An 11169-nucleotide genomic window follows, 5' to 3' on the forward strand; every position below is an offset into this window, starting at 1 on the left:
TTCGGCTCGTCCAAAAACGATGGGAGGCCAGCTCTTTGAGCCAACCCATCCTCGTCATCAACCTTATGCAAGATATTCTGACTGGCGTGTCCGACTGGGAAGAGGGCGCGCTTTTTCCTAGGGACAAGGCATATGCCTTACTCATCTTAATATGTAGCGACTTGATCGCATCTCCCGGAGAATTGGTTCTCATCGATGCATCTGGTGACGGTGCTAGGTTGTCTTATTGCAAGGCTCTCGTAGCTATCACACAATCCTCTCTCCAGAACAAAACGGTAGCTCGGCTAGCTGAATCAAGACTCGTGAACGAACTGGCTTTATTGTCGTCCCAATATCCGGCTGTTGGGGAAAATACCGACATCTGGGTGAGTCGCGTTCTCGGGGCCTGAAAAGATGATGCAGAAGGTTGACAAGTTCTTAGAGATGTACTGAGCTTCTTCGACAAACTATCAATGGACCTCCTTCGCACGATTTAGACGAAAGCGTTCACCCGTCAAAATTCCACGACAACCAGATTCGTCAAATGGTTGATAAGCTGCACTTGCGGTACAAAGACTCGCAAAAATTAGCTCCTGTGACAAAGAAAGTCAAAGTGTCAAACGGGGAGCCCGATTTTTTCCCCTTCATCCGGAGCATCTATCACATCCTCCAAATCAGGAGTTTGGATGGGGAAGGGCCCGTTGATTTCCAAGAGAAGTTCCTGTACGTATACCGTTGATGTTAACGCCGTATAATTCTAACTGCTAATAGTGAGACCTTTCCACAAACCGATGAATCGACTCAGTGTCTCGCGCTCGATACTTTGTCACGAGGATTGTGCTTTGCCGACAGTACATTGCCAAGTGCATCCTGGCCCCAGATGCTCCCCTCGAACCTTAGTTGCTCAATATGTGACGGCGGAGCCCAGAATTTGCCGCCTAATCCAGTTGACACGCCTTTTCGTGGTGCCTGGTTTGAGACATTTTCAAGACTGGTTCGCTTACCCACGTTCTTGGATTCCAGAAGGCCTAGAATTGCTGCCATGCAGACACTGAGAAGGCTGGTGCTCCACTGCGATGATCCCGAGCTTCTCAACCTTGAAACCTCTGGACTTGGCCAGTGGTGTATCCAGTCTCTGAACAGTTCGGTGCGAGAACTACGCATTGCCGCTGGAAGAACCCTAATGGCTTTTGTGGTCCCCAATCCCCCATCACGAAGTGGCCGAGGCATCTCCCCGGAGCTATTTGGAAGAAATCGTCAGAACGTCATCGCTATCCTGAAGTCTATTTCAGAAAAGCAACGAGCACATTTGACCGAGACCTGCATCATGGCTTGGGGCCAGCTTGGCCGAGTCGTCGAGGAAGACGAGCTCAATCTAGTCTTGATCAAACTCTTGGAGTACTTGGGCGACAGCAACAACATTGTGTCAGCTTTTGCGTTCAACGAACTCGTCAAACTGGCCGAAAGTCTCGGAACCACCCCACGACGCCTATTCGAGCCGTATTGGAGAAGCCTTGCGTACCTTGTCACCAAAGACATGATCCGGAGGCCGCAGCGCAGTCGTGCGGTAGCCGAACTGCTACAGTTGTCTATCAATGAGCTCTTGTTGCTCATACAAACTCACGCGCTACCGTGGCTGGTCCTAGAGAAGAAGAAGGATATTGTCCAGAAAATTGCAGAAGCCCGTCAAGAAAAGGAAGCCTGGCGTCCCCTCATGGACAGCATGAATCTAGCTGCCACGCTGTCTTTGCTGCTTGTGCAAGACACAGACGACCTTGAGGGGTTTGCAAAATCACGCTTGAATGAGATATCCCCTCACTTTCATGCGCAACCGCTGTTGGATCTTTTACAGTCAGAGCCTGTGCTGATCGTCATGGAGCTGCTCAAGGCGGCCGGAGACGCTGACCAGACACGGAAGGCGCTGGTAAGTAACATTCCATGGATTCTAATTTCAGACCTGTTTACTAACAAATGGAGTAGGTCCGCAAGGCTATGCAAACCATGGCCACCATGTTCTTGGCTACCAACAAGGACACAAGGAACAAGAAGGGACACGTCATTGGTCGCTTCTTGCAGCCCTATCTCCTGGGCCTCATGGCACGCTTCACTGATACCATTAGCGATTCCTTGTCTACTGGACCACCGGTCATGGAGCAGCGGCGCTGCATTCTCGCATTAGATGAAATGATCAAACTCTGCCAAGGGTATTCCCGAATGGCTCGTCCACAGGTACGTCTGTGAGATCATATATTGACGTTTACTGGTTAACCCGATCACAGATGTCCGCTTGCCTCTTGTCTGCCCTACCCCAGGATCCACTCCGAGGGGAGGCCTTCGCTTGCTGGGCAACGATGCTCTTCAATCTCGAAGAGGAGGATGTAGAGGCATTACTTGAGACGACATTCTTCATTGTTCATCGCTACTGGGCTCTGCTCGACGCCACCACTGCAGATATCGTCAAGAATATGCTTTCCTTCTTACTTGATAACCATGAAACTTCGTTAAGCAAGTATATTAGCAAGCTGCCCTCATTTGGCCATATGCAGGGACTGGCTGAAGTGGAGTTGAGGCTAGGTAAGCTACGGCCAACTCTCGCTCCCGAGGCAGCTTTCGACGTATTTTCTCAGCGTATTCGCAACGACAGCTCTGGCGTTGTTCACCTGGCCTTGATAGAGCTTGCCCCTTACTTGAGAAGAAATCAAACTGCTCTCTATGCTGCTGCCATCAGCCAACGCCCAGACTCCGTCATCACGAACTTGCTCAGGGCTCTCTTGGACTGTGCCTGCAAGTATAACGGCATCCAAGCGGACATTTCGAGGCTTTGCATGGAATGCATTGGCCTCGTCGGCTGCCTGGATTCTAACCAGATAGAGACTGTCCGTGAACAGCGATCCATTGTCATCTTGAATAATTTTGAGACGACGGAGGAGATTACAGACTTCAGCCTGTTCGTCCTTGAAGAGGTCCTAGTTCCGGCATTTCTGTCCGCAACAGATACCCGAATTCAAGGGTTTCTATCATATGCCATGCAGGAGCTTCTGGACCGGTGCGATATCAAAGCGGCATGCGCGATGAAGCACGCTGGGATGGTGGGAGGAACGGATATCTACCGAAAGTGGATCGGAATGCCCGAGCCTGTGCGAGATGTGCTTACGCCCTTTCTCTCTTCCCGGTATATACTGGCACCTTTACCACCTGCCACTGTGGCATACCCCATTTTTGTTCCTGGGAAGCCGTACGCCATGTGGTTGAGGTCTTTTGTCATGGATCTTCTACGAAAAGGGCAAAATCCGCATGCTGACATGCTTTTTGAGCCTTTGACCAGGGTCATCCGAGTCAAAGATCTCTCACCTGCCGAGTTTTTGCTTCCATACCTCTTCTTACATGTTGTTCTTGGCAAGAGGAGCAGTGAGAAACAGAAGGAAGAGATATTGAAAGAGCTGGAGCATATTCTAGGGCATAAGCCAAGCGATGATGCGCCCTTTGCAGAAAAGGAAGACAAGAAACGGTACTACCATGTAAGTCTGCCAATTATCTCCCTGGTAATCACCCGCTAACCAGGAGAAGTCCGTTTTCCGGATCCTCGACTACGCCATGAGGTGGATACAAGACAAACGATCTGTGGCTAAGATCAGATCAGAAGACAAGGAGAATCTGTCCCGTATTCAGCGCGAGCTGGAGATCATTCCACCAAATCTAATTGCTTCATGTGCCATCGAGTGCAACGATTATGCGAGAGCCCTGTTCCATCTTGAACAGTATGCTCAGAAAATAGAGCAGCAGACGAGACAGCCTGGCGAACGAATGGGGCTGTTGGAGGAGTTACAGGGCATATACGCGAACATCGATGAGCCCGATGGCTTGGAGGGCATTTCTGCCCACCTACCTGCCCTTGATATCAACCAGCAGATCCTGAGCCACAAAAAGGCAGGACGATGGACTGCAGCTCAGACGTGGTATGAGATGCAGCTAGCAGAGAAACCCGATGACCTTGACGTGCAATTGGATCTACTCCACTGCCTCAAGCAGGCCGGACAGCATGGTATTTACTCCTACACTATTTCGTTAACCAGTAAACTGATAATAGTACCAGATGTGTTGCTGAATCACGTGGAGGGAATGCGGACCAACATTTCCAACGTCAATAAAATCATGCCATTCGCCGTTGAGGCCGCCTGGGTCACTAGTCGATGGGAAAGTCTAGGAAAGTTCACCAGCCGCTTCAATGGCAGCATGATGCAAGATTTCAACATTTCCATTGGTACCCTCTTCGAATCTCTTCGCAGTCAGTGGGACCCCGATCAGTTCACACAGTCTGTTGCAGAGATCAGGGAGAACATCGCAGCCACAATGAACGCATCGGCGACAGCGTCCCTACAAGCAGCTCACGAGCAGCTTTTGAAGTGTCATGTTCTGACTGATCTGGAGTTCATTGTTGGGTCCAATCCCAAGGACGATGAGGAGCATCGAAAGACGATGGAGGTCCTAGATGGCCGACTGAATGTGATCGGGGCGTACTTCAACGACAAGCAATATCTCCTTGGCATTCGCCGAGCAGCCATGGAGCTGACGCGGTGAGTTTGGGAATTTTCTCGACAATGCTCTACCCTCTGTGCTAACTTGTACAGGCCTAAATTCTCAAATGCGGATGTGTCAGGCTTGTGGCTATCCAGTGCCCGACTTGCGAGGAAGTCGAATTCACTACACCAGTCATTCAATGCGGTTTTGCATGCATCGCAGCTCGGCGACGACGCAGCTACCATTGAGAATGCGAAGCTACTCTGGCTTGACAACCACCGCCGCAAGGCCATTCAGATGCTCCAAGGTGCTATTGAGCGTAATAAGTTTATGACGCAGACAGGACTATCAGCCAGCACCTCCAGCACGGCCAAGCTCAACTCGCACCAGAAACTTCTGACGGCACGGGCACAGCTTCTTCTAGCAAAATGGCTCGACGCGGCCGGACACACGCACGCTACTGCTCTCCGCGAGAAGTACCAACAGCCCCCAAAAACATACGCGACATGGGAGAAGGGGCACTATTATCTTGGTCGCCACTACAAGAAGATCCTGGAAGCTGAGAAGCCACTCCATATTGACATCCAAAGCGACCATTATGTCACCGGCGAAATGGCCCGGCTGGTTATCGAGAACTATCTCCGGTCCCTTAATTCAGGAACAAAGTACCTGTACCAAACGTTGCCGAGAATCCTCACGCTTTGGCTTGATATGGGCGCTCAATTAGACAAGCCACCCGAGGGCAAGGCTTCGCTGTCGCGCGAACTATATCGACGGCGAGCAGAACAGCTCAGTTTGCTTCACACTTTTCTCGACAAGTATATTCACCGGTTGCCGGCTTACATCTTCTACACTGCGTTGCCACAGATCGTCGCACGCATTGCTCACCCGAATCAAAATGTTTTTGACCGCCTGACACACATCATCGTCAAGGTGGTCGAGGCGCATCCTCGTCAAGCGTTGTGGAGCCTCATCGGCATCATGACGACTCGCCAGGTGTCCGAGAGACAGGCCCGAGGAACGCAGATTCTCCAGGCACTAAGGAATGTCTCAAAAAAGATCGATGGAGCCTCGTACGACCTCAAAACGATGCTGAGGATGGGGGAGAAACTTGCTGAGCAGCTCCTCGTTGCCTGCCAGAACGGAGATTTCCATGGCAATAAAACAGTCCATGCAAGCCTCACAAGGGACCTTCGGTTCAACCACAAATGCACTCCGTGTCCCCTGGTTGTCCCTGTGGAAAGCTCACTGACGGCAACGCTTCCGGCAGTATCGGAGCATGTCAAGAAGCATAAGGCTTTTTCGAGGGATGTGGTGACAATTGACTCCTTCCTGAACGATGTTCTAGTCCTGAGCTCACTCGCTAAGCCTCGGCGCCTGACTGCCAGAGGCACCGACGGAAAAAGTTACATGCTACTCATCAAACCGAAAGACGACCTTCGAACAGATCAGCGTTTGATGGAGTTCAATGGACTGATCAACCGATCACTCAAACGCGATGCAGAGTCGAGTCGGAGGCAACTATACATTCGAACCTATGCCGTGGTGCCTCTGAACGAGGAATGCGGCATCATCGAGTGGGTACCAGGTATCAAGACGATGCGTGAGATTCTACTAAAGCTGTATGCCTCACGGAAAATCTTCCCAGATTATACGGTTTTAAGGCAGCTCATGAACGAGGCAGCCATGTCGGAGGGCAAGATCAGAATCTTCACCGAAGATGTTCTAGGCCGGTTCCCCCCAGTCCTTCACCTCTGGTTCATTCAGCAGTTTCCCAACCCGTCAGCCTGGTTCGCGGCACGTCTTCGATACACACGATCATGTGCGGTCATGTCGATGGTTGGGACCATTCTTGGACTCGGCGATCGTCACGGGGAGAACGTGAACTTAGAGGAAGGGAACGGAGGAGTCTTTCACGTAGATTTCAACTGCCTCTTTGACAAGGGGCTCACATTTGCAACGCCAGAGCGGGTGCCGTTCCGGTTGACACACAACATGGTTGCAGCCATGGGCATCTACGGCTACGAGGGCCCGTTCCGCAAGTCCTCTGAGCTGACATTGAGCATCCTCAGGCAGCAAGAGGAGACTTTGATGACAATCCTTGAGGCATTTATCTACGACCCGACACTGGACCTGCAAAAGGACAAGCGGGCGCACAAGAAGGCCGACATGGGCGGTGTGAAGCTGCAGCCGCAGAGCGTGGTAGACAGTATCAAGAGGAAGGTCAAGGGTCTGCTGCCGAACGAGAGCATCCCTCTGGGGGTAGAGGGCCAGGTGGAGGAGCTGATAAAGCAGGCGGTCGACCCAAGGAATTTGACGGCGATGTACATTGGGTGGTGTTCGTTCCTATGAAGCATGGGGGTTCTTAATGCGGATCATGGTGGAAGGTGGGAGTTCCATGGATGATATAACTAGGTAGGATATCTAAAGAGACACTTCAAAAGGCTAAAATGAGATGTATCTGAACTTTTAACTTTATGTGCATACGAGGAACAATGGGCAGTCAAACATACACAGCGAAATAAACAGGCCGTATCATTGAACTCGTCCCGTTGGTCCGTGTGATGGTGGTGAGGCAAGCTTGAGTGTCAAAACTTGCGCGTTTGCGCAAGTGACCCCTGCCTAGAATGGGGGAAAAAAATGAAAAGAAGGAACGATGAAACTAGAAATACGAGGAAAGAAATATTATTGAAAAGCTGATCAGGAAAGAGGTTGGGTGCTGACTACCTAACGTACGTTGCAAGAATGGTGGGCTCGCCTTTGAAGCCTGAGGTACCAGTCCCAGACACAAAACGCGGTTGCTCCCTCTTCCCCTTCATCTCGTTTCCTCCTTTCCACCTCTTCCAACCAAGGCAGCAGTCCACGTTGAGACTTTCCCCGTATTCTCATCGCGCTCTCATCCTTTCTTATTCTGAATTCTAGCACTGTACTTCTTGTTCTGCATTTTCTAATCCGTGAATTAATTGCCCCTACATCGCGCAACCGTCGCGCCTGTCGGGACCCCCAGCCCCGCGACGTCACATTGGAGTAACTCATCACCACTTCACCATCACCACTTCGCCAGAATGCCCCAGTATCGCATTGGCGAGTACAAATATTGTTCTCCTCTTCCCAAGATTTAACTAACCTCTGTCCAGAGATTTCGCCCAACAATAGGGCAGTCTGCAAGGAGACGAAATGCAAGAAGGAAGGCGACAAGATCACCAAGGACTCCATCCGCTGGGGCACCTGGGTCGAGATTGAGTCGATAGACCGCGCAAGCTGGACATGGAAGCACTGGTTTGTCACGTTCCGCTCTGGATAGCTGAGCGCGCTCGCTTACTGGTTGGCACTTGTAGGGGCTGCGTATCGGGCGCCATGATCGCCAATGTCCGCGAAGCCATCGCCAAGCCTGACGGCACTTACGACTTTGACGCAATTGACGGCTATGATGAGCTCAAGTATGTCCCCGTCCAAGACACAGCATCGCAACTAACACTGCACAGCGACCACCCTGACGTCCAGGCCAAGATAAGACGGGCCATCGAACAGGGTCACATCGATGTTGAGGATTTCAAGGGCGTAAGACAACCAGCCTCTGATAATTGTTCATTGTCTTTATCTGTTGCTCACTCCCATCACAGGATCCAGAAAAGTGCAAGCTAGGTGAACGGGGCATCTGGTTGACGAAGAAGCAGAAAGAGAACATTGAGAAGGCCAAGGTATGCACCACCCCCTTAAACAGCTCCATGCCACTAACATTCAGCACAAGGCTACCGAGGACGGTGAATCGCCTCCTCCCAAAAAGGCCAAGCGCGGTCGCAAGAAGGAGGAGCTTGAAGATGAGGAAGACGCTCCGAAGCCCAAGAAGGCGAGAAAGTCCTCCGGCAAAGCGGCCAAAGCTATTAAGGATGAAGAGGTAGAGGAGGAAGGGGTAGAGGAGAAAGAGGGAGAGGAGGAGCCTGTCACGGCTAAACCCGCCCGCAGCCGCAAGCCTACAGGCAAGAAGGTCAAGGACGAGGACGAGGCCGAGGCCGAGGATGAGGCCACGGCCCCGGCAAAGAAAGTCCGCAAGCCCACCGGCAAGGTCAAGGCCGAGAGTGAAGATGAGGCCCCCGTCCCGGTGAAGAGGGGCCGCAAGCCGGCTGCCAAGGCCAAGGCCGACGCCAGCAAGGAGGAGGAACCCCAGGAGAAACCCGCACCAGCCAGGAAGAGCCGTAGGTCCTCGGCTGTAGCCAACAGCGAACCCAAGGCTGTCCCTAAGAGGGCTCGCAGGTCTGGCGCCGCCCCCATCGTACCATCGCAAAGTCAGTCAGGAGACGAAGCGGGCGACCAAGAGGAGGAACCTGCGCCAACGGCCAGGGGCAGGCGCGGTGCCACCAAAACCAAGACTGAGCCCGCTGCTCCCGCTGCCGCCAAGGGCCGCCGTGGCAGGCCTCGCAAGGTTTAGAGAAATCATTATATTTCTTTCCCCTTAACAGCATGTACGGGTGCACAGGAGGAGTTGTACAAAATTGATGGATGGAAATGTTGATAATCGGAATCTGAATTTGATTCAATCTGGACGACAAATTTTGCTTCTGGGCGTCGCAGGTAGCCAAACAATCGTATTTAATTTACCAAGAAATATTTTTTCATCGCTGACAGTTATAAAACAATTGCGATGGTGGCACATACGGCTAGCCGACTTGATGTGAGTCGCCGCCTCGGGGAACGATTCGAGGGTTTGACTCCTAGCGGCTTCTAGCCCAAGCGATACTACTAGTTACTTAGCCAATTGCACCCGCATCTATTACCTCTAGACCCGGTGGGTTGCCATGAGGTTAAGAGAAGTCGAAAGAACTTGGAAGACGGCCAAGAGCAGGTGTAAATGGGAGTCGGTACGAAGTACGTACCAAAAGTCCAAATCGAGGGGGCCAATCTAGGAATCTGGGAAACCTGGTTAGCGCGGGACTCGGGGCATTTGGTCCGCCCACCGTCACCGAAACGCTAAGTACCGCAAGGCAAGGCCGCAAGACAGCAAAAGCGGCCGAGCGCATCACAGGCCCCACGATCTGCTCCATCATGACGTTTCCTTCTTCAACACTTTATGACGTCGTTCCAGAAAGCCACACGTTGACATCCCGAAGAATAAATAAGCTCCAATCCAAGGTTGTCAAGGCTGGTTTTTTTTCTTCTCTCTATCACATCTGCCATCACGAATTGACGAATCAGTCCGCCATCACTGCCAGGCCCAAAAACCACTTACATCACTTATACCACTATGCCTCGCCACGGAGACGGTTCTTCAGACAACGGCCCCATTGAGGCTGGCCAGAACGCCGCCCACGGTGTTCCTAAAGGCGTATGTCGCCGATCCCTTATCCCCATGCCAGTCGTATCCTAACAGCTATGCCAACAGTCCGAGCAAAACATCGGTGACCACGTCGCCCGCGCAGACAAGACAGCGCCTCTCCCCGAGCCCCACAAGGGCCAGGGCCTCTCTGATGCCAACGCCTCCGGTGGGCAAAGCCAAGGCATCAAGAAGGGTCCCGACGTCGGCCAGGGTGGCAGGGGTAGCAGCAACTAAGGGCATCGAGCCTTCATGAATGAATGAGAAATACCATGTACCACTAGTCTCATGATATAGAGGGCGGGATAACAAGACGTTCAACCCGGTATTTGATCCCCTCAAAGTATCATATGCGTCTATTTCTGTCGAGTGATCGGAGCTGTTGTTTGTAGTGTGCTATCGAACCAACGAGCCTGGGCTGAATGCCCCCTCTCGTTCCTGACATTGAGTTGGTGATGAAGCAGGTACCTGATGAGACGGGTTACAACATCAAGCAGTTTACAGAGAGGGTATTTAATAGCAGGCTCACCTTTACATCCACCACGGTACTTCGTAGATAGGGTAGCATAAGAAAAACCATGGTTGAGCATAAAGTCCTACTGTAAGCATGGATCCTAATGTAGTTCTGGGACGAGTGATGAAATCGATGATGTAAACATCACGGCAGCCCGAGCCGTCCATACCACAGACAAACCCATAAAGGTCAGACACGTAGCCCCCACAGTCTCGCTAATCTCCATGCCTCTCAATCCTTAGGACAATCTCCGGAATTCTTTCGTCGTCGAGCTTTTTAACCCTTCAATGAAGGTTTCTGGGCGGCGGTCTAGGGTGGCTTCCGGGCCGAGAGGGAACTACGACGTAAATACTAACGATATACTACTCACCCCCACTATGGTAATTATATAGGTTGAAATATTTCTCTGTACATCATACAACATCACAAATCAACTGGTCTGGTGGTCTAGTGGTATGATTCTCGCTTAGGGTTCACCCAAAGCACGATTGCGAGAGGTCCCGGGTTCAATCCCCGGCCAGACCCTTTCTTTTGCTTTTTTATGCATCTGATCTCGTGGTTTGTTTGTATTAAACGAGGAGAGATAGATGATCGTGGTTTGTTTTTTGGTCAGTTTTTTTTTTCTTTCAACGATGCGCAGTCTATTCATAGGCTTGCGCAGTTGTTGGTTTTGTCCGTCGTACAAATATGCGGATATTATCGGCTTCTCAGTATTGATGATCCCTAGCTTACCACCTCGTACCGCAACTTTGGGTGATTTGCTGCTTGGTACAAAGCAGACGTCTCGTCTTGTCGCGGTCACCTGTGTCTTCTAAAGTCCGCGATTGCAAGTCCTGCTTATCTGTCT

At 51.5% G+C, this 11169-nt stretch overlaps 3 protein-coding genes and 1 non-coding gene across 4 annotated transcripts; all 4 read left to right on the forward strand.

The window, feature by feature from the left end:
• Window positions 1-1021: 1021 nt before the first annotated feature.
• Window positions 1022-6849, forward strand: MEC1_2 (phosphoinositide-3-kinase-related protein kinase family protein; the record flags this gene model as incomplete). Its single annotated transcript, XM_083194758.1, has 6 exons — window positions 1022-1903; window positions 1960-2208; window positions 2259-3497; window positions 3541-4021; window positions 4073-4553; window positions 4608-6849. 6 exons carry the CDS (start codon window positions 1022-1024, stop codon window positions 6847-6849), a joined length of 5574 nt encoding a protein of 1857 aa, XP_083049671.1.
• A 713-nt stretch (window positions 6850-7562) lies between these two features.
• ACO1O0_005336 (PARP-type zinc finger-containing protein) lies at window positions 7563-8926 on the forward strand (the record flags this gene model as incomplete). Its single annotated transcript, XM_083194759.1, has 6 exons — window positions 7563-7570; window positions 7654-7776; window positions 7836-7937; window positions 7983-8058; window positions 8121-8198; window positions 8243-8926. The coding sequence occupies 6 exons, from the start codon at window positions 7563-7565 to the stop codon at window positions 8924-8926; spliced, it is 1071 nt and encodes a 356-aa protein (XP_083049672.1).
• An 813-nt stretch (window positions 8927-9739) lies between these two features.
• On the forward strand, window positions 9740-10045 carry ACO1O0_005337 (uncharacterized protein; the record flags this gene model as incomplete). The annotated part of the gene is made up of 2 exons (XM_083194760.1): window positions 9740-9820; window positions 9878-10045. The coding sequence occupies 2 exons, from the start codon at window positions 9740-9742 to the stop codon at window positions 10043-10045; spliced, it is 249 nt and encodes an 82-aa protein (XP_083049673.1).
• A 713-nt stretch (window positions 10046-10758) lies between these two features.
• ACO1O0_005338 lies at window positions 10759-10847 on the forward strand. The gene has a single exon. It is a non-coding gene; the product is annotated as a tRNA-Pro (tRNA).
• Window positions 10848-11169: the final 322 nt, after the last annotated feature.

This window comes from Amphichorda felina (genome assembly GCF_050947745.1).
Source record: "Amphichorda felina strain 45539 chromosome Unknown scaffold_5, whole genome shotgun sequence".
NCBI classification, from domain to species: Eukaryota; Fungi; Ascomycota; class Sordariomycetes; order Hypocreales; family Bionectriaceae; genus Amphichorda; species Amphichorda felina.